Source organism: Crocodylus porosus, unplaced genomic scaffold, assembly GCF_001723895.1.
Source record: "Crocodylus porosus isolate Cpor-Errol unplaced genomic scaffold, CroPor_comp1, whole genome shotgun sequence".
Classification (NCBI taxonomy): Eukaryota; Metazoa; Chordata; order Crocodylia; family Crocodylidae; genus Crocodylus; species Crocodylus porosus.
This window is the reverse complement of record NW_017728931.1, coordinates 105966743-105989534: the sequence shown is the minus strand read 5'-3', so window position 1 is coordinate 105989534 and position 22792 is coordinate 105966743. Positions and strand designations below refer to the sequence as shown.

At 43.3% G+C, this 22792-nt stretch overlaps 1 protein-coding gene across 1 annotated transcript in view; it reads left to right on the top strand.

Annotated features, from left to right (window-relative positions):
• The window catches only part of POT1 (protection of telomeres 1), a 173258-nt gene that overhangs the window by 79007 nt on the left and 71459 nt on the right, over window positions 1–22792 (top strand). The window contains exon 8 of the mRNA XM_019543458.1: window positions 17535–17825. Within this exon, the coding sequence (XP_019399003.1) occupies window positions 17535–17825 (291 nt within the window). The remainder of the gene's footprint in view (window positions 1–17534; window positions 17826–22792) is intronic.

Below are 22792 nucleotides of genomic sequence, written 5' to 3'. Positions count from 1 at the left end.
ACCATTTTAAAGCAACAGGCTCTGTCACTGCCTGAGAGGCTACCAGAGTTGAAAGTCTGTCCGTTTGATCTAGCATGGCAAATTGTATATGCAGGTTTTAAAACAGCCCCCATATCTTTTTTAGGAATTGATAATCCCAGATTATTTCCTGTGATTACAGTTTTGCAAAAAATGTCCTGATTTCTGAAATTTGAGACTACTGTATGTCTCTTGAATCTGGAATCAGTTTTTTTCAGTATGATTTAAAAAAATAAATAATGAATACAGAATGAAGTTGAACAATTTAGTATCTCTTTTAGGTTAATGCCTATGTAATTCTTCAAAGACAATTGGGAAGAATCAATTAAACAGAAAAAGACAAAGGTGACATATACATGCCTACTGCAGCTCGGGACTTGCAATGTCCCCATTCAGCTGTTATCTTTGAAAAAAAATGTTAACAAAGTCTAATCTCATTTTTTGATTTGGGAACAAGGTGGAGTGCTTATGGTTTGAGCAAAGAGACATAGTTAGCTGTATTAGCCTAAAGTCAGGAAGTAGGTAAGATAGGTTTCCACCATGGATTTGCTTTATCAGAGATGCATAAGCTTTCATAAGGAATAGTGTACTTTATTAGATGAATCAGATAAGGTGTAAATCTACTGTTCCTTGTATTGTTTGTAAAATTAGTCTGGTAGGGCAATATGTAATAGAAAAAGGAAAACTATTTCCCCTTCTAACTGGAGTTCTAGGTATATTACCTCTGCAGATTCGCATTGCTTTCTGTCCCCTATTCCCATCTCTTTATTGTTTCCTGAACAAGTGAAAAGGACTGGAGTGTGTCTAGTAGCCATGGTCTTTTTACATCTGCTCATCAAATAATTCCATCGCTGGAGTGTGTCTGTATCCCAACAATGCTTTCAAGCTGTTTCTAAAGTTATGACAACTGTCTGTTTCTAGACTCGATCTCAATTCCAGGTGAATAACTTTATTTCGTTGTAAAGGTCCTGTGAATCAGAAGAGATGCTTCTATTTGGGATTATTTTGAACACAGTGACATTATTTACTTAGTATTTGTTTCAAGAAATGATCATTTCAGGGTAAGGGTTTGAAAGAGTATCTACTTTTAATTATTTTCATGTTAATACTTCCTGAAATTTATTTTCATGACTCTGTTATAATACTTAATGTTATATCTATGCCTTCTGCTATAGAGAGTTGTCAGTGGAAGGGAAGAAACTTTTTTCTCCCAATCAGTAGAAGCATGTTGGTATGACGTGTGCTTGTAAATGGCTTAAATATTTTCATCTTATATGTTGCATAAAAAATGCTACGTTAAAGTGACAGAGGCAAGCACTCAAAAATAAGCAATGCTAGAATTTTAGGTCACCTGTGCCAGCTAAGTTTAATTCCTTAGTGCATGTATATGTTATAATTGTAACTTTTTTAATTGTTTGATCACTTGCTATTATTTTTCTACCAGATCCCTCCTGCCCAAGTCAGTGCATAGAATGGACTATGCTTCCTTAATGAGTAGGTATTCAGTTCAGCATAGATTCCAAGCTTTATTTACTCCATATTATTCAAACCATGCTCTAAAGACAGAATTAATTACATTATGGGCTTTTCTCATTATAACATCTGAGTGCCTCATGAACATTAATTTTCTGTCATACTACCCACTGAAGTGATGCAGTATTTTGCAGTTAAAGAATTGGTGCACAGTGAGCTATTTATCAGTGTATATTGTTTTCGATGTTCAAAATGCAGCTGCCATTGACTTCAGTTGTAGCGGGTAGTCAATGTTATTTCAGATCAGACCTAAATTATTCAGTTTGGGCACACTGGAAGTAAGAAACATGAATTTAGTGCCCTTCACACCCCTCACCTATCCCCATTACAGGTTTGGTTTATGTGACTTGCCCACATAGTGCGGGTCCAGACAAGCATGCATGTGCATCTTGCAGCATCTCAAACCCTTTTGAAATGCTGCAAGAGGCACGTGAAGGAATGAAAAAATGTTCCTGGTGCTGTAAATTTGCGGTGTGGGGACAAAATTTAGACCCCTGGATATCCAGAGGTCAAAAAATACCCTGGGTGAAAAAAGCAGGGCAGGGCACAGTCCCAGAGTGTGCCATGAGGAAACCCAGGAGTCGGTCCTCCAAGAGGGATGCTCTGGTTTCTGGCCAGAACGTCTATAGCTCCTGCTGCCCAGCAGGCGGGGCATGAGCCCTTACCATGCTGGGGCAAACAGAAGCATGGCAAGCATCAGCACCCAGGAGCTGTCATGGGTAGATAAAGGACATTGGGTTGGGGGGGGGGTATGGATGTAGGTGGCCATGGGGAGTGGTGGGGGGATATCGGGATTATGGGGAGTGGTGGGGAGATGTGTGGTTTGTGGAAGTGCTCAAGTGGGTGCCGTTGCACCCCTGCTCCCCCGTCCACTCCCCACGGCACTGGCAGCATCAGGCATTGTGGCTGTATCCCAGCTGCAGCTACAACCAGCGGCAATGCGGCGGGACCTGGGCTTTATACATGCTGAAAGGAACCGGCCTGGGTCTCATGGTGACGAAGCCACTAGCGCACTGTGTGTGAGGGGTGCCAGTGGGTTTTTTGTGCGCATGTGGGAGCTTCCCCGCTGCCTGCTCTTTGCCATGTGGCTGAGTCCAGCCCCTCTGCTGGCAGAGCAAGGGGAAGGGTGAGATCAGCACTGCCTGCCTGGCTCACAGCACTGTGAAGGACAGGGAATCAGCTGCTGCCACCAGCAGCAAGAGAGGAGAGGGGGGACAGGGAGCCAAGCTGCCATTACCAGCTGTCTGAGTCTGTGTCTGCTGCTGATTCTCTTTCCTGAGCATAGCTGCTTGCCTCTCAGGGCTTGGAGTAGTGAGCTCCTTCACCCTTCTCTCCCCCTTCCATCCACACATGCTCCCCTGTCCCACTTGAGCACCACAAGAGTGAGCGGCAGGCAGACCTCTGTTCTCCCCACTGCTGCAGGTCCCCCTCCCTCTCAGCAGTGCTGATGGAAGGGAGAGGGAGGACTGAAGGAACTCACTACTCCCAGCTCTGCCAGGCAGGGATGCGCTATGACCTGTTGTAGGCACAGCGCCATGCCCGTATGGAAAACTTGCCCAGCACCACCCAGCCCAGGCTGCAAAGCTAACAGGAGCCACGCATCCCAGAGCTGTGCCTCCCAGTCTGGTCCAAAGCTGACCTAGCAAGCTGCGCTGGGCCAGGTCCCACCACACACTTTGTAGAGGGGCTTGAGTGGGGGCCACTGCACACCTGCCCCCCCCCCCACCTGCTCTCTGCAGCACTGGTGGCATCAGGCAGTGCAACTGTTCCCTGGCTGCAGCCACAGCTGTCTTCCTGGTCCAATCCAAAGCTGCGCTAGCGAGCCACACCAGGCTGGGTCCCACCATGCATCTCCTCTCCACACACACCATGGGTCTGGCAGTGCTGCTGCTAAAGGCAGGACCTGCATGGTGTGCAGGAGGGATGGCATATTGTTCCAAGCCGGCTCCTGCCACCATGGAAGCCTGGCAGTGCAAGCGGCCCCAGTGCTGGCAGGACCTGGCTCAGAGTGACACGTCGTCCCCATGAGTTGGGCCAGCCCCCAGGTGACAGTGCAAGCAGCCCCTGGGCTGCAGAAGGGCATGTGGTGCTGCAGCAAGCCGGGCTGGTCTGGCAGCGAGCAGCACAAGTGGTGTTGTCTCTGAGCAGTTTGGGGCTGCACCGCACCATGGTGGGGGGGAGTTGTGGGCCATGCGTGGGGGGGGTGGGGCAGGGGGCCTATGATCCTACAGGGTGACAGACCCTGCGGGGAGGCTGAGACTCTGCAGAGGGGAGCTGGGGCCCTGTGGGGGGCAGTCCATGTGCCCCCACACCCACATTCCCCCTGCAATCCCCCCACACCTACCCACAACTGACCTGCATCCTCCCCACATACCCACCCACATGCCCACCTGCATCCCCCTACACCCCTTCCCACCCCATCTTCCAAACCCCACATCCCTCCATCCCATCGTGTAAGAAGAAAGCCAAAAAGCACACATCAACACAAATAGATATTTAGATTTTGTATTATGATGATAGAGACACTGGTAAGGCTTTCAGATTTCATTAACGTTGTAAATATATGACTAAAACATTGCCCAACTGATCCATTGTCTGTCTGTCTGTCTACAGTGGTCTTGTGTTCTAATTGTGGAAGAACATGGATTTTGGGGTATTTTTAAGAAGTGGATTTGGGATGCCGCAGCAGTCCAGCTGGCACAAGGGGCTAGTTTCCGCAGATACCACTTGATTGGGTGCCAGAAGCTTCTGTCTATATGTCCATTCACTTACCTTGGACTAAGGCCCATCCAGCTAACTAGTAGCTCCTTTTCACAGGGGCTACCCCAGAAGCTGCTGAGAGCAAGTAGCCCTAAGCTGCTGGCCAGTGCAGCTTTTTATACTGCTGGGGCCAGCAGAGGTGCTGGCCCCAGGCTCTAGCTCCCCTTGGCTGCAGATCCGGGAGGAGCCAGGCATGGGCTATTTTCCCCAAGTGGTACAAGTTGCCCCACACCAAAGTGCATGTCCAGGCACATGCGCTGAGGCAAAAAGCCCTGGCTCAAATTTGCACCGTTTCTATTTGAGCTACTGCAAGTGCACGTGCTTGCATGTGTGGACGCACCTATAGGAACTTTGTGGCAAGCTCAGGAATAGAATGGAATTGTTTATGTCCATCATATTTTTCCCTAATTCTGTTCTTAGAAATGACCAAACAGTTAGCACTGAAACTTTTTGAAACAATTCACTTTTAAGAAGACAATCAATATGGAAAATTTTGACTTAAATGGCTAAATTATGATAATGATTTATAAAAACAGTACCTTCTAGCGAGAAGTGTCAAACAACCACAGCTGTAAATAACAGTACTTTTCTGCTTATGGTTAGGGAATTTGTCTCTTGCATAACCTTTTTCTGTTATGTAGGGCCCCTCCATGCATTACATTTATGCTGTGATTAATGTGTTTAAAATGGCAAACCAGCCATTAAAATGTTCCACATGTAATGCAGGTCATTTTTATGGCTGATTTGTATAGAACTTAAATTGACCATGTGGCATGATTGTCAGAATAACCCAGGATAGCCTCAATCTACAATCTGCCTGCCAACAATGAATTGATTGACCCAGGATAGCCCCCAGGGAAACCTTAGTTCTCCAACTGAGTCTGGGGCTGCCCTGCAGGGGCAGGGAAGAGGTGGAATCCATGGTAGCATGTAGTAAATCAGATGGGAGGAATGTAGTGGGAGGAACTGAAGGGCAGCTCTGACAGAGTTGTAAGGCATGTCATAGAGGATCATAGCTTTGAACTGGACTCGGGGCTGTCTGGGCTGAGGTTCACCCAGGTTTGGGGCTGACTGCCCAGGGTCAGCTGATTATCTGTCCTGGGTCTGGGACAGTCCCAAAACATGCTGAGCTGCAGGCACCTGACTTTCAACTTGCCAGTACAGGAGTAGCCTGAGATTGAGCTCTCCAGCTTCCCTTGTACTGGCAAGTAGGAAGGGGACAATTAGTATCTGACGCCTGATTTCATAATCTCACCTCCTGCCATACATATGTGGCATGGAAAAAGGCATGATGGTTGGGATGGGGGATCAGATCCCCCATCGCACCTTTAACTGAATATGTGCTGGGGGGCAGACTTGAAAATCTCATCTAACAAAAGGAGCTTTTGTTGTCAGTTTACTTTCAAGTTGATCGATCCTTTAGTTTTTAAGAACATAATAAACAATATCCTCACTTGAGTGTTATCAAAGTGTGTAGTGGACCTCATCTTTGAGGAACGTTTCTAAAACATTATCTATGTTTCCTTATCTTTTTAAATCGAATGTCAAACAAGAAACATCTTCCCAGTTGGTAAAAACAAAACAAAACAAAACAAAAAACAACTAACCAGAAACAAACAAACAAAAAAGTGAAAGTATTTTCAGCAATCTTCATGAATCTCTACTGCCCCACAAATTTGGGGCAGTTTGTAACATTTTGATGTAAACTGTTAAGTAAAATGTACTGTGTATTTAGTTTCCCTTTGAGCTTGAATCTCTTTGCTTTTTATTCTGATAGTAAAGAAAGCTCCTGCTAATCATGTTTTCAGGCCAGCAATAAACAAGGATAGTGGAGTATGAGTCTCCAACTTGTCTATGTATGTAGGTGATTTTTTCATTCTTTCATGAAAGTTAATTTTGTTTGCTTCCATTTATACTTTTCTTGCTATGCTTTTATTTTGTGTGAGTGTATTATACCGAAGATGTTATAACAGTGGTTCCCAAACTTTTTCGTATTGCAAATTCCAGATTTACCAACTGCCCACGTACCTCTACAATTATTACATATTATGCCATAATACAATTTCTCCTGCATACCCCCCCACCGAGATACTTTGCATGCCCCCAGGGGTATACATACTACAGTTTTAGGAACCCCTGTGCTATAATGTAGAATGAATGTATAGAGAAATAATGTAGTTAAACAGATATTCGTCATTTTTCCAATAATGAAAATAGCCTCTCAGTGTGTTTTAATGAAATGAGATTTGAAATTTCATATTAATTAAAAATGTTCAAATATCAAACATTAATATATTGTAATCATGTTAAAGCTAAGTGTATTACTGACTTTTTCTCACTCTGAAGTTTAGTTACTTATCCTAATCAGTGAGTCCAGAATTTGCCTATGGGGAATTCAGTTGCAATATGGACAAAAGTACATTTTAGCTGCTTTAAAACGGGAAGTTTAGTTCCTGCTTGAGTGTAGTATATATCATGAAGGATCTGCTTAAGGCATGCAGACGGGAAGAAAAAATCACAGACCACTTGTGGCATCCGGTGTCATGGCCAACCCCTTGTATCCTGCCCCTTGCTGCTGAAGCGCCAGCATTTTATTTTTATTTGGACCGCCTCCCCAGCAATTCCATGAAAAATCTCAAGGAACACTAGTTTTCTCAGTGATCATGGAAGCCACCTTCTTCTCAGTTTCCAAAGAAATTGTGAATTGAGTAGATCCCTCTACTTGTTATGTGATTCTGTACCAGTAGAAATAAGCTAGAATACCTTATTTGGGCCTTGAAGGGCGCAAGGGGGAAGTGAATAGGTCAAAATGTAAAATATGTCCAATGCATGTATTCAAACAGTTTGAGGAATAAAGATGATGAACTGGAAGATGTAGCCTGCGAAAAGATCTATGATCTGTTTGGCATCACAAATCATAGGACCATTCCTGTGACTGGAATGTCAACCTTGAGGGTTACACTGATTCAGAAGGACAGAGTTTGGAGGAAAGGTGGTGTTATTATGCAGGTCAAAAAAACACTTGTTCCTTGGTTCCAGTGGAAGAATATAGCAGAGCAGAATGTATTTGGGTGATGATGAAAGGTGGAAGATTCAGCACCAATATAATGGTGGGAATTTATTATAGGCCACCAAATCAGTAAGTGGTATGGATGAGGCACTCTTCAAGCAGGTGATAAATCTGTCTAAAAGCTATGAGATGATACTGATAGGAGACTTCAGTTTTCCAGACATCTGCTGGAAGAAGTATGCAGTCAGATAGGAACTAGCATGACATTTTATAACTTGTGTGGAGGAAACTTTCTGTTTCAGATAGTAGAGCGTACAGGTTAGGGGATCATCTGCCTTGGATCATGTCCTGACCCACAGGAAGTTGTGGCTGCTCCATTAATAAACCTGGGGGAACTCCTAACTGATAATGCAAAGAAAGCAGGTCTACTCAACAGCTACTTTGCCTCAATCTTCACAAAAAATTAAGCTGCCTGCAGACACCTAAGAAGAATTGCACATATGCCTCTGTGGGCTGCATGTGAGGAGTGGGGTGGGCTCAGCTATATGGGGCCGGTGGCAGCAGCCCGGGGGGAAGGCAGGGGACTTGGGGAGGGGTGGCTATGGGGAAGTTAAGGTGAATTTTGGGGTGGCTAGTACTGCTCCCCAGGCACTGCTCATGTTTCTGCTACATATGTCGGTGTTTTTAAGCCTTCTTCAGAGGCTGGGGACTTTGACTTGGGTGTGCCAATGTTCTTGCTGGGACTAAAGCTGAGGTTTCCTGGCTAGGGGGTCTGGCCCCTTTGCTCAGGGTCAGACTGATGGGCATATTTGGGGTCAGGAAGGAATTTTCCCCATGGTCAGATTGGTATGGACTTGTGGGGGGTTTTGCCTTCCTCTAGTGGGGGCATGGCCCTCTACCTGAGATGTCTTTCGCGTATACTGACAACATTTCATGGGATCAGGACATTGACTGCCATGTTTCTGCTACTTTACCTTTAGCAGGTTAGTGTTTTAGGTCTGTGTTGTATTAGGATTGACGGTAGTCTTATGTAGAGTTGAGAATATGGTTTGGATAGGGAAGATCCTGCCTGAGGCAGGAGGTTAGACTAGATGACCCCTGGAAGTTACTTCCAACCCTAGTTTTCTCTAATTCCAATTTTTACTGGAATCAGACTAACATGATCTGGTTCAAATTTAGCTTATTTCAAGCTATGTGACATATTATCTGAAGGATCGAGAGTTTATTTATGATTTTTTAAAACCTTGTTTAATCAGTGATTATTTCCCCCTTATATCCAACAAGCTTGTGTCCTGAAGCAGTATGATTCTATGACACCTTGAAAAGAGAAAATAAATCTCATCTACCCCAGAATATTTTTAAAGTATAGTATTGCTGCTCACATGTGACTCCCAGCCATTATTTTCACATTAAGTGTCCAAGATTAATTAAAGCTCAGTTTTAATGTGTTTTCCTGAATTATAGCTCAGTTTTAGAGCATAAGCAAAGGTGACAGGTTTTCCAGTAAATTTTATTTGATATCTTGACACCATATATCAAAAACGGTGAATAGTCAACCAGAATATTTATTGCTAGAACGGCAATTTGTTTTGGGTTGGCTAATGATACAGCTTAAAATCATATGGGAGCAAATGACATAACTGCAATAAACAAATGAATATTGTAGTCATGGCAGGTTAATCAAACAAGTGCATACAGATTTATTCTGGTGCTCTTTTCATCCTGGATGTGCAGAAAAATCATGCAAGAGTGGACCTGGGGAATTTTAACATGAAGTGCAGTGTTAGTGTTAGTTTAATCCAAGAGTGTCAAACTCATCATGCCTCCCAGGCCAGTTGTGGCACTGAATGATGTATCCAATGTGCAGAGTGAATCCAGTGCACACAGTGTGTTGGTGCATTCCAAGACCCATAGGTTATATCTCTGACATCTCCATTTTAACTCGATTGCTAACTTTTAGGGATTGGTGGAAGCAGGTTATCCTAGCATGGGATTTCTTTCATCTTCCTCTAAAGCTTATGGTGTTGAACACTATCTAAGATGTAGTACTGAGCCAGGTAGGTGTGAGGTTCAGCATTATGTTTGTTACCCCAGACTAGGAGGGACCATTTCTAAATTTGAAAGAATAGTTTAATATTGATGCTTTTTTCATCCTTGACATGCCTGCTGAGACTACTGATAAGAATGCCAAGAAACATCGATCATGCTGGTGACTGTTCATGTGCTGGATATGGGCACTTGTCTATGGGACTTGGACAGAAGCCAACATGTTTATTTTATGTAATAAATTATTTTAATAACTGCATAGCAGTGAAGAGAACTATGTGTGATCATGCAATAATAGGGAAATAATTTGGGTGCAAGCTCTGTTTACTGTAATGCATTTGTACACCCCTGAAACAAAGGTATGTTACAAAGTTTGACAAGATCCAGCTAGATTAGCAATTTCTGTACAGCAAAGAACTGGAAATTGTCAAATTGGATAGAATTGTGTGGAAAAGCCTTGTGCTGTATTGTCTCTAAATTACGCCTTGTTAAGTGCATCCCATTTTAGGAGCTGTGGATATTCTTTTTGAATCAATTCTAAGAAGAAGGGTACCTGCAGCTGCTTTTAATAATTCATTTTTGTTGACATTATATTTAAACACATGCACAAATACTTAATTTACTTTAAGGATACAAGTTATTTACTGAGTTACTGAAAATTACTTCTCTATTCCATTGCCAATGCCCTGATCAAACAATCTAGGTGATTATGGATATACAGTACTAGGATAAAGACATTGCAGTATTAAAATCCAGATGTAAGAAAAAATAGACTGCTTCAGGTATCATGATTATAAATTGTGATTTAGTACACTTATAAGAATGTGAAATGTTTACAAACTATAACTTGATGTTTCACAATACAGCTTTTTATCAGAAAAATATTTTCATAAGAGCAATAGAGTGGCCATTAATCCTTTATGACAAAATTTATCAGAGAATCTGATTTAAATGGTCAAGTTGCAATCAGCTTGCGTATTTAGTACAGTAAAAATTAACTTATACTATATTAGGATGTTGAGATTCAGTTCATGTGTACATTTCACTACAGGTACACACATGCTCATGTACACAGGCTTTTTGTTATAAGAGCATCTGGTGCAGTGCATAGGCACCTTGCGCTGCCTCATGCAGTGTAGTGAGGGCATAAATCATACTGCATGCTTCCTGCCCTTCAATTCCTCTCATAGTTGGCTCCAGGCAGAGCTGCTGCTTGCTACACAGACTTCAGGTTTTTTTGCGGTAGAGCCATTTTGTGTCTGTTCTTACTTTTTCTTTACTTTATTAATTTGTCTGTGTAGTTTTCTCGTTTACTTGATTTTGTTTTTTGTTGGCTGAAGGAAATCAGAAAACTTTGCAAAGACTAAACTATAAAAACTACATGGCTGAGGTTGAAGCTCTTTTTTTTGTCTTGATCAGTGGATCTCATTGTTTCTGGTAAAGCATGGCCTTTCAAGTTTGCCAGGGTTTAAGCTCTGACCTTCATGTGACAGGTCTTGCCTGCAAATCACAGACATGTCAGGTGTCTCTGCTACCTGGACAAGCACATATTCCTGAAAGGCATGACATCTGTATACCTTTAACTTCCCAGATTGTGACGTCATGTTTAAGATTTACCTGCATGATGAAATGCTTGGGACCAGCCCTCCCCTTGTACCCAGCCCAGTTATTCTAGACTGCCTTCTGGAAGGGAAACAACGAGCTATCTCCAAGCTCTATCAGGGTCTCAGCCCATTACCTATCTATGGAAGGTCAGTTGTTTCTTATCAGGAGCTTTGATGTTCATCAAGGGCCTAGTATGTTTTTTTTTCCTGTTGAAGATCCAGTCTTCCAGAGTTTGCCCAACCCTGAAGGGCCCTGCTGTTTCATATATTGGCAATCTCCTCATTCTTCCTTCTGTCCATAAAGACAAGCTTATAAGTAGCTGTCACTTAAATCAAGAGGGTGGGAGGTTTCCATTTCCTTTACATACCACATTCTACCCGGACAAGTTTTTTTGAAGGCATATTATAAGTTCCTGCCAAAAGTGGTTATGGAGTTCTCTCTGAGTCAGCAGATGCATGGTATTTTACCCAAAACCTCAAATCTTCATAGAAGAGGCATTATTGCACATGTTGGATGTTAGGAGGGCTTTTGCCTTTTATCTGCAGGGAAGCCAAGCTTTTCAGGAGAACTCCATAGCCAGAGCAGAACGATAAGAGTACAGCAATTTCTATTATGATCTCTGGATCCTAACTTTGAAATTGTGAGTGCAGCATCCTCAGTGATAGTCAGAACCATACTCCACCATTGCTCAGCAACAACAGTGGCCTATATCATAAGTATTTCCATTCCAGACATTTGGAGCTCCAGGTCTGTCTTCACCAAATATTGTGCCATTGCTGACGCATCCAGATAACACCCTGCAATGTTCCTGCAATCAGTTTCAATTAGCATTCAGGGTATTTTCTCCATGTGAACAGGGCAAGCTTGAGAGTGGAATGTATATGTGGACATATACTAGGAGGAGAAAGATGTTATTTACTATAGTAGCCAGAGTTCTTCATTAGGTGTTGTCTATATTTACATTATCATCCTGTTCTCCCACCCATCTTTGAAAGGTGCGCTGTGTGATTTTGTGGTTGAGAGGAAACAAAAATGCTCACTGCCCTTATGTCTTCAGTGGAGGGTATGAGAAAAAGCAGGATGCGGGGGGGAGGTAAATGAAAGCCTGTACTGAAGCATGTAAGGAATATGCTGTGGGCAAAGCTTCTTGAAAAGCACCAGCTAGTAACCAGCCTCTCTTTTTTTCCTCTGGATGCCTAATAGCTACAGGCAGTATACTTTACATGTGTTCAGCTCAAGAAACTACTTATCTGAGAAATATCTTTGTAACATGAAATATCATTCTATATTAAAAATTAAACAAAGCCTTTTTTTAACTACCAGCCATTCTTTTATGAATTATGTAAATTATGTGCATGATTCTGAATTTAAAGACTTCCAGGTTTTAAATGTTTTTAAATGTCTAATCCAGCCCCAAACCAATTTCAGATTTATTTTAGGAATTCTCTCTTCTTAGTGTAGTAGCTAATAAATTAGATTTCTGTTGTTTTTGTGAAACATTTTATGACATTTTAAGCTGATCTACAACTTTTTCAGATACTTTGAAAGTCCTTTGCATTTCACTTGCCTTTGAAATTTAACAGTCAGCTTCATTAGATAATTTCAGTTATCTCAGCTTTATATTTGGCTTGTTAACTTCATCCTTTTCTCTCCATTTAACTAGGTAAGTAACATTCCTTGCTGTACAAATGAATCTAGTTATACTTGGCTATTGCAGGTCTATTTATAAAACATTAAAGATTAGTAAGTCTTGTGTAAATATATTTAAGATGAAAATCTGTCCTATTGAAATCAATAGAAGTCTTGCCGTCAAGTCAATGGACCTAGAATTTCATGATTTTATTCTCTACTTAAGTTTAAAAACACTTGCCCAGCATCGTGTTCAAACTGTATGTGAAGAAAGTTGCTTACGCATTATGCACCATCTGTTCTTTTTTTTTCCCCCCGTTCAATAGGTATTTTTCTGTGGTGATCTTTGTCATTGCAATATCAGAAATTTTTTCTAGCACTGCCTCATTTTTACAAAAAAAAAAGGGGGATGGAATAAAAAATTACTGATTTTGAAACAAATGTTGGGATTGGGGGCAGTTTGGCAGGATCAGAACTGCTTCCCAGGCTCAGAGTGCCAGGTCCATAGCGGGGTTTGTTGGGAGTTGGAGTGGAGGGTGTTGGATTGACCTAATCAAAGGAAAAAGAGCACCTCAGTCATTGGTGCTGATCTACATTAGGAACTTCTTGTACTACATACCATTAAATCTGCTTAATTAATCATTGGGATAATTCCTCACTTTGTTCTTATCAGTTAGTAAAGTCTGCAGGTGGGTGAACTAAGTCTGTACATGCCCAGAGTAGTTTTCATACATGAAAATTACTATGGGTACATTTATTTCAAATCCATTTACACTATGTCAAAGTTGGTATTTTTTGGTCACCTGCATTTCGCATTAACAAGCCTTTCCTGGTCCAACAGACCAGCAGACAGCTTCACTTCTTAAAGTAGCTGTATTTAGAATTATTCATATTGTAAAGCAGGCAAATATCTATCCTTTTGACTAGGGAGTGACAACAGCTTTAAAGTATCTGATACTTTGAACTACCCGATATCTATCTAATGAAGTTTTCCTGTATAACAAGTAGTGCTACTAATGAAAAATAATGATGCATAATTCTCAGGCTAGCTTTTCTTTCCTATATGTAATGTAATTTAAATATTAAATGGTAACTTGTGGTTATTTGACAATTTGTTGCTGGTTAGGACAATTTGGCTGCCAACTGTTATAGGTCTTTATTTGTGATTTTGGTTTAGAATATGTCAGTTATAAGGCACAAGTCAGAAGAAATCATTTTCTATGTTAGCTGGTCCATTGTTCTAATGTTAAATTGTTTCCACTCTAGAGAACTTTTTTTGTTATTGTTGCTATACCTCCCATGTTAAATTGTCTTTTTTTTGTTGTTTACTAAATGATGCCAGCACACACGGTTTCCCTGATGAACAGTATTGAGACCTCTTAATGGTTTCCCCACTTTCCCAAACTGAAGGAATTTCACACAAAAATCTCTTTGCTTTAAGATTTTGCAAGTGTCCTCCATTATGCCACTTGCAGAATACCTTTCCTTTACTGTTTAATTACTGAACTTTCTAAGTTGTTTTCAAATGTATTAGACTATGATTACTCAGAGATTTCAGAAGCATGATACTTATGAAAAGAGCAATAAGGAGGTCATCATTATCAGGAGTTCCTTGTCTCCAAGACTAATAGTGCCTCAATGCAGGTGATGAAATTAGGTGCAGTGAGCACATGAATGACTGCAGGCCTCTTGACTCTGCACCCTGAGTACTCTGTGTTGCATAATTCTCAGCATCATTCAGCATCTGAACAGGTCTGTTGCTTTTGTACATTAGAGCTCAGATTATATGGATCCAGGGTGCTTCATGGCCCACTTAACTTACATCAGGTTGCCAGAGTAAGGATGAGCTACTCAGCTGTTTGGTACAGTTTTTTTTGTTTTACTCCACTGTGTTGTAACTTGAGAGCGATCTCATGCAGCTCACTGAAGAACTGGTACCCTTTGGAATAAAAGCTGTGGCAAATGATTGAAGCACCCTTCTGGCCCTACAAAGCTATTGGTTGTGGCTGTCTAGCCCCACTTTCTTCACAGTTCTTCATTTGGTGAGGAACCTAACCCTGAGTAAAATCCAGGTTCTGCTGTACGTTTCCTCACTTTGATGCTTTATTGCTACTTCTTTTTAGCTAAGAAGTGAAAAGGGTTACCTAGTAGGTTGCGCTTGATCAAGTATACCTTTAGGAGATCCTTGCTCACTTGCAGTTCCTTCTTCTTTGGTTCATTTCACCACAGGATGGCTCCTTGGGTCTCTTTCATCTAGCCAAGCAATGTGTCTGGCCAATTAGAACTGGGCTTTCATTATTAATTCCTTGATAGACATACAGTCAGCATGACACAGGACCTCAGACATTGGTCATCATCTTGTACCACCTCATTTGGAATAGGCTATGAAGGTGCCCCTGGTGGAGCATCTCCAGGTGACAGGTATACTATAAGAATATAGAAGGCCTGAAATCAAGGCTATAGTTGGGAAAATAAGCAGGGATGAAACAATAGGTTTGAAGTCTCCCAACATGTGATAATCTAGGTTCCTGAATTTTTCTCCTTAAGAAACATAGGAGACCCACATGTCTAAGTGGGATAGTATTGTATTTACCATATCGAAGCAGCCAAGTAGTAGGTCCCTGATAAATTCTTAAAGAATAAATACCGTATTTTTCGGACCATAAGACGCACTTTTTTCCCCCCAAAAGTTGGGGGGAAAACGAGGGTGCGTCTTATGGTCAGGTGCGTCTTATGGTCAGAAAAATACGGTACATTAGAAATAAAGCCAAAACAACTGTGAGAAGGATACATTTGAAATACCACACATAATATTGATAATGCATTTGAAATAATTTTGATAATAGATGAATGAATACATTTCATGAAAAAAAGCTTTTCTTTCCCCTTGGTGTGACACAGTTTGTGTTATTCTGGAATATAATGTTGATGTCAGCAGCAAAGCTTACAGGCTATCCATTTTTTATTTGTTCATATCATTATAATACAAGCTTACTACTTGTTTTGGAAGAGAGAGTTGGTTAATTATGAAAAACCTAGACATTCCAAATTAATTCCTTTGTTTCTGGTACTGTTGTATTTAAAATTAGAGGTCAAAAGATTAATTTTTCCTAAAGGTAACATTATAAATTTTACCTAATGAGATGCTTCTACTTCCAACTGTCAAGTCTAGGGAATGCATAAGTTTGCGTCTTCCCAGAAATGATCCTTAAAGCATTTATACTTTTAGATAGAGCTTATGCCAAAATAGCAGAGGATTAAAGGGCTTCCTAATAGCAGGCTCTCTTTAGATGCTTTGTTTATGAATTCAAAGGGTTTTTTAAAGTTGATTTGTCTACATTATAAACTGTAAGCTAGAAGTGTTGGCAACTTCTTGGTCCAGTCCTGCTGTTAAGAACACGTGCACTATGTGCACTGGATCTGGCAGGTTGAGGTGAGGGGAAGGTCTGTCCCATGGGGCCAGATGCATTTGACACCAAGAGCAAGTACCACTGTGTTGGATGTTGTTTTTTCAGGCAGTTGACATTTACCAGACTGGTGATGCTTTGCAGTACACAGACTGGTGTCGTGAAAACCCTTAAATCTAATTGTTGGTCCTTGTGCTACTATGATGCCGTGTAGGTTTAAGTTGAAAGGACCATAGCAGAATACTGAAATACAAACTTTTTGATACTATAAAAACAGTGTTATAATTTATTTGATTGGGATTGTGTAAAACTTTAAACTCAACCTAAAATTTGAGGTCCAAGTCACTTGGCACTGTCTCTTGTCAAGTCTGTTAGAGATTTATGGGAGAAGCAAAAGGTTTTCTTTTGGTGCCATCTGTTGGACCAACTTGGCCTTTCCTGCCCAAGTGGCTGGACGCAATGTTCTGTAAGGTCCCTTCCAGCTGCTACTAACTATGAAATTATGAAGCAACTTTGTATGTCATTATCTCTTGTAATTCCACTATTTTCTATATCTCTGGTATGTTTAGCTGCCCTGTAACCTTAACGGTGGGAACCCTGTGCTGGTTATTTTATGGAGTAGATTCAGTATGCAGAAGCTAGCCTGTAAAAACAGTAAAATGGTGAAAAGAGTTATTCAGAATATATTTTACCTTTCACAACCCTATCTCAAACAGGGTCAGCTTATTTGTTAGGTGAATTGGGCCAGGGCTGCCAGCTATGAATTGTATCACATACCTAAGACAGTAACATCACATACAGACTGCAAAATGTTAAGAGAACTCTGCCTGCCATCTGAAAAAATACATCAGGATTTGAACACAGCAGAATGTGTTGCATGTTAGCAAATCAACAGTTAAATCAGGAGGCTGTCAGACAACCAGTGTTCAGAGCAGTAGGAGCAGAAGTATTCTGAGTCTATCAGCTCCCATTTTAATGGGAGTTCCACTTGCAAATCAAAGGGAAAACGGATCGTTTCTGTTGTGTAGCTCACAGAATGGCGCACTTTTACTATTGTGGCTCTAACTGTACGTTATTAGCAGACAGCATGATTTAGTGCACAGCACGCTTTACTGAAATTTATGACATCTGCAATTTAAAATACTAGTCTGCCGGGTACCCATGACAGGTCACTTTGCCCCATGGCTCAGCATTTCTGTCAGTGAAGTAATGATAATGGGTCCGTCCTTTTTGAAAACAGTTTGAGCACTGCAGACCTAAAACTGTAGTATAATTTGCATAGAGATTTTTGGCTTCTGCCTGAGAGAGAATGGTTGGTGTTAGATTCTATTTTTTATGTATGCCAGGCTTGTTTTATGGTTGTATTGGTTTGGGTTCTTTTACTTTGGTGCCTCCTACATGCGTTCTACATATTGGCAAAATAAGAATGTTCAGTAGATATTTTATGCATGTAACGAGGCTGAAATATTTCGTATTTTAGTGCGCTGCAGTCCAGCCTAATTTTTCTTTTGTTTTTTTTATTGTAGATTAGGGAATACAATGGACAGATTCAGGGGGTTACCAGCATTGGGTTTGCATCCTTGACGTTTGATGGAACCCCAGGAGCAGCAATCATTCCTCGAGCCTCTAGTAAATTGTACACTTTCACAGATGAAGAACAAAAAACAATAGAAGAACTACGTGTTTGGGGATCCAGTAATCTTTCCATCTCTGGGCCAGCAGTGAAATTGTCTGGTGTTCAGCCAAAGCTGTATTTTGACCTCACTTGCCAACTTATAGGGAAAGCAGAAATGGATGGATCTTCCTTTCTTCTCAAGGTGGATTTTTAAATATTTAAGTATTTGTTAAGTTATTTATTTAATCTATTCTCTATCAAGGCATTCCATTGGAATGTCTGCAGGATTTAACTGAATACAGTGTGTAGCACACTTTGTAGAATAAGAATGGATGGATTAATTATGCTGTATTTTTGATGGATTTCAGGTGCCCTTTAGGTATGCATAAGTCCTCTGGTGCTTATATAAAGAAACAAAATGCAAAGTGTCACGCTGCAGGAATGCAGTTTCTGGGGACTAATCCTTAATATCAGCTAAATAAAAGAAGATTTGTGTAATTTTCCCAGATTAGCAAACTGTTACAGTAGACAGATTTTATCCTGAAATTCCTCTGTCTCTTCATTGGCAATCATGAGTTTATACTTAAAATATTAAAAGTGATTGGCAGAATATTAAAAATCTGATGCTTTTCATCTCAGTATTTCTGTTTCTGTATGGTAGCACCAGGAAACAATTGTCTTTAACCAACTTTAATGTTTTTAGGCAAGTAGCAAATTTGTGCATTATTGCTTTTGTTAAAGTAGCGGAGATGTTCTCATGCAGAACATTATTTACACTATAAAGAAAAGAATGTTATTTAAACTGCATCCTATAATATGTCCTACAGCTCTTACAAACATTTTAATTCAAATGAATGGATGTAATGGATGTCAAACAAAGCCGATTAAAATGTATTTCAGCACTTCATGAACTGTAGGTAAAATGTTCATTGCTCATTACCTCAATAAGTGCAAATTCATGCTGAGAAATCTTTTATAAGGGCATACACAAGTGATTCTTGAAGTATCATCTTTACTTCACTTTCTATTGTTTGTTGCAAGTTTGAGTCATGCTTTTTGTCAGTTTTATGTAATTCAATGAACAGCTTTGAGGGGGAAAATAACTGATGGACTTGTAAAGATAAAAAAAAACTGAAGAAGCCAGACCATTGTAGACCAGTTTATTACACTAATAACCGTAACCTTGACAATGTCATTTTTGCTAGGAATACCATAAAAATATTAACTACGTAAAAAATATTGAAATTTAGAGGTCAGACAAACTTAGGAAATCAAGGATATATTGAATGTTGTCGTGGCATCACCTATCCATTCCTTTTTGCCCAGGTGACACAGTGTTTCTGATTTTATATCAAATACTACAAGAATTATAATACATTTTGCTGTTCTTTAAGTGTCTGTAAAACTACCCTTCTCTTGATTAAGTTTTTGCTCTTGGTAAGGGACAGCAATTCATTTTGCTATTTGGTGATCTGAGACAGACCAGCTTCTCAGTGATTGCATATGTATATCTAAGTATATATGTTTAAATATATGTTAACCACGGACAGGCATTTCACTAATAGCGCTAAATATTTCCTTTCAGCTCTACAAAAATCAAGAACAAAGCATCTCACGGGACTAGGGGGGAGCATAGCAAAACTATCAGGAAATGCTACAGGCATTGGAAATTTATGGTTTTTGAAAAGGGGGGTTATTTGGTATGCATTGTCCCATTTAACTTAGCACCTATTTTTCTCCAGGTAAAAAGAAAATAGAAGCTTCACTAATATGCTGGGGGCTAGGGCTATATTATTCAGTTTAACATCAAAGTAAAAACAAATGTAACTTCACTGGAAGTTTGAATGAGTTATAAATTGGAATGAATTAAAAACAGGGCTGTGAAATACAAGCTATATTACCAGGAGCAGCTAATAGGCAGCAGGATTGCAGAAGACTAACTTGATTACTGGAATATCAAAACCATTAAACAGAGAGGGTCATTAACACCTGTAGAATAAAGAGTTTGGAAGGAACCAGGTAGGTCAGGAGTATGGAACGTTTTTTGGCTGGAGTGCCGAAAAACCCACAATGCCTACTTTGAAAGGTGCCATAGTGGCAGCATGCCAGAAAAACAGGTTCTGGATAGCTGCTGATAGCTATAGAGCCTGGGCTGCTTGCAGGAGGGCTTCCATCCTCCCAGCCGGCTGCTGGGAGCAGGCCAGCCTCCATGGCTATCAGCAGCTACCATGAACCTGGGCCAGCTACAGCTGGGAGGCTGCAAAGAACTGCTGCCTCCCTGCCCTGGCTGTCTCCCAGCTCTGGGAAAACAGCAGGTGCCAACACTGCACTTGCTGGGGCCAGGGCTGTGGGCAGCAAGGGACTGGCACTGTGGGGCCAGGGCCACCCAGCAGCATGGGGCTGGGGCCAGGGTCCAGAGGCAACATAGGGTTAGAGCTTGGCCACGGACTGGGACCCATGGCGGCGGTGGTGCTGGCTGGTGCTGGGCCCGCGCCCACCAGCAGCACGTGGCTGGGACCTTCAGCAGCGCTGAGATGGGGCTGGGTCCCACACAGGTTTACGGGCTCTGGCCCCATCCCGACGCTGCCGATGGCCCCGACCTGGCAGTGGCACTGTGCTCGGGCCCGTGATGGTGGTGAGGGCTGGGGCCAGGCCCACTGGCAGCTGGTACCACTGCCGTGGCTGAGGCCTGGGCCCAGCTCAGATTCCAACTGGCTGCCAGGGCCTGCGCAGGCTCCGGCCCCATCCTGACACCGCCAACGGCCAGGGCCCGGCAGCAGCATGGGGCTGAGGCTGGCAGCAGCAGCACGTGGCCAGGACCGGGATGGTTGTCAGTGCCAGGATGGGGCCTGCACAAGTCCACGGCCCCAGCTCAGCAGCGGCTGGGACCAGCAGCGGCGGTGGTGCTGGCTGGGGCCAGGCCCGCCGGTGGCATGTGGCTGGGGCCGGGCCTGCCTTCAGCACTGGGATGGGGCTGGGGCCAGGACCAGGGCCCAGCCCACCAGCAGCACCAAGATGGGGCCGGGGCCTGTGCAGGTGCATGGGCTTGGGCCCCGGCCTCATCCCACCACTGCCGACAGCCCCAGCCCAGTGGCTGTGGTGATGCTGGCCAGGCCCACCGGCAGCACGTGGCTGAGGCCGTCTGTAGCGCCAGGATGGGCCAGGGCCCGTGTAGGTCCGCAGCCCTGGCCCCATCCCAACACTGCTGATGGCACTGGGTTGGGGCCGGCCCGCCAGCAGCACGTGATAGGGCCTGCAGCCGCGGTGGTGCTGGCTGGGGCCTGCCAGTCAGCAGCACAAGTTGGGGCAGGGACAACCTGGGCTGAGTTGGGGCTAGAGGCTCTTACCTGTCTGTGTGGTGTTCCAGGGCTGGGGTCAGCAGCAGCACAAGGCTGTTCCTGGGCAACCATGTACTGCTCAATCTGGGCACGCCTCTTCCCGCCCCTTGGGGCAGGAAGCAGCTCGGATGCCAATGAAAACCATGTTGCATGCCATGTTTGGCACACGTGCCATAGATTTCCGACCCCTGAGGTAGATTTTAATGGATTCAGTTGACATACTCTGCTGCCATTGGCAGGCAGTTGGTTTTAAACTTTGGGTGAGTTAGGAATCAAAGGGGATGCAAGTGTAGCCCTCTGGATCTGACCCTAGCTACAGACCAGGATTTCTTTGGGCAGTATGTTTTACTGGACCAACTGCATAGTTAGAATAGAGTTAGACAAGTTTTCAAACTCTAGACCGTTTTAGGTCTGAAGAGGAAAGCAAGCCTGGCTATAGTAAAATACAGTTGGTAGAGCTGTGAAATGTGAGGGTGGAGAGAGATCCCCAGGGGTAGCAGACAAAGAATTAACAGAACAAAAGAAGCTGATTACTGGGACATCAAAAGGGATGAGGATCATTATCACCTTTCAGGTGTGGGAAGAATTCAAGAATTGGGTAGGTTATAATGTGCCATACAACCAATATCCTTGGTTCCTAGTGTTCAGCCAGCTTATGAATTTTTGTTTCCAAGTTCACATTTTGAAGGTGTTAGGTGGGGGGGGGGCGGCTCTAGGTTGCTGCCCAGCCCCAGAGTGGGACTCCTTCACACCCCCCCCAGGGCAGGGGGAGGCTCTGTTCCATGCTGGGGGGGAACTTTTCTCCCTCCTCTTTCTCTCCCCATAGAGGCAGCAGAAGCACAGAGCTCAGCTGGACAGGGTGTGGCATGTAGGGACCCCACACAGTCTCCCCATGGCATGCAGCCCCACTGCCTGGCAGCAGCAGCAGGCGGGGAGGTCAGGATGCTCATGGCCGGTGCACAGGTCCAGCCAGCGCTGCAAGTGGGGAGGGAGTGGAGCCTACCTTATCCCCACAGCTTTGCTCCCTGAGCCTGAGGCTGCAGTGGGGAAGCCCAGAATTAGAGCCAGCTGCTTCCTCTGCTCCCTGCTTTGCAGGTCCTGCACTCTGCCGTGAGTGGAGAGAGCCCTGCCTCCTGCTTCCCCGCAGACTCCAGTGCGGGTCTTTCCCTCCTGTAAGTGCAGAGCTGCAGGCACAGTAGAGAGCCGCGATAGAGGCAGCCAGTACTATGCTGGGGGCAAGGAGCGCAGCCTGCGTGGGCACTACTATTCCTGGGGCTCTGCGCCGTGCCTGCAGTTCTGCACTCACAGAGGGAAAGCCCTGCACTGGACTCTGCAGAGAAGCAGGGGGCAGCGCTCTCTCCACTTGCTGCAGAGTGTGAGACCTGCACAGCAAGGAGCGGGGAAAGCAGCTGGCTCCAGTGCGGGGCTTCCCCCACTGCAGCAGGCTCAGGCTCAGGTTCAGGGAGCAGAGCCGTGGGGATAAAGCAGCCTCCACTCTGGAGCCATGCCTGCACTGGGCATGAGCACCATGACCTCCCTGCCTGCTACTGCTGCCAGGCAGTGGAGGCTGCACCATGGGGAGAGTGTGTGGGGGTCCCTACACCCACATCCTGCCCAGCTGAGCTCTACGCTTTGCCAAGTCTGAACCAAACCTCACTGGCATTTGAAACAATCCGGCACCATCATGTTAGAAATGGAATATTGTTAGAAATGGAGTATTGTTAGAAATGCACAGCTTGCATCTTGCGCCTGATAAGAAAGAAACACTGCCAAGGACTTTTCTCCTTGCCCAGCCTTGCCACAGCTCTTCTTATACTAAATCACAGACTCT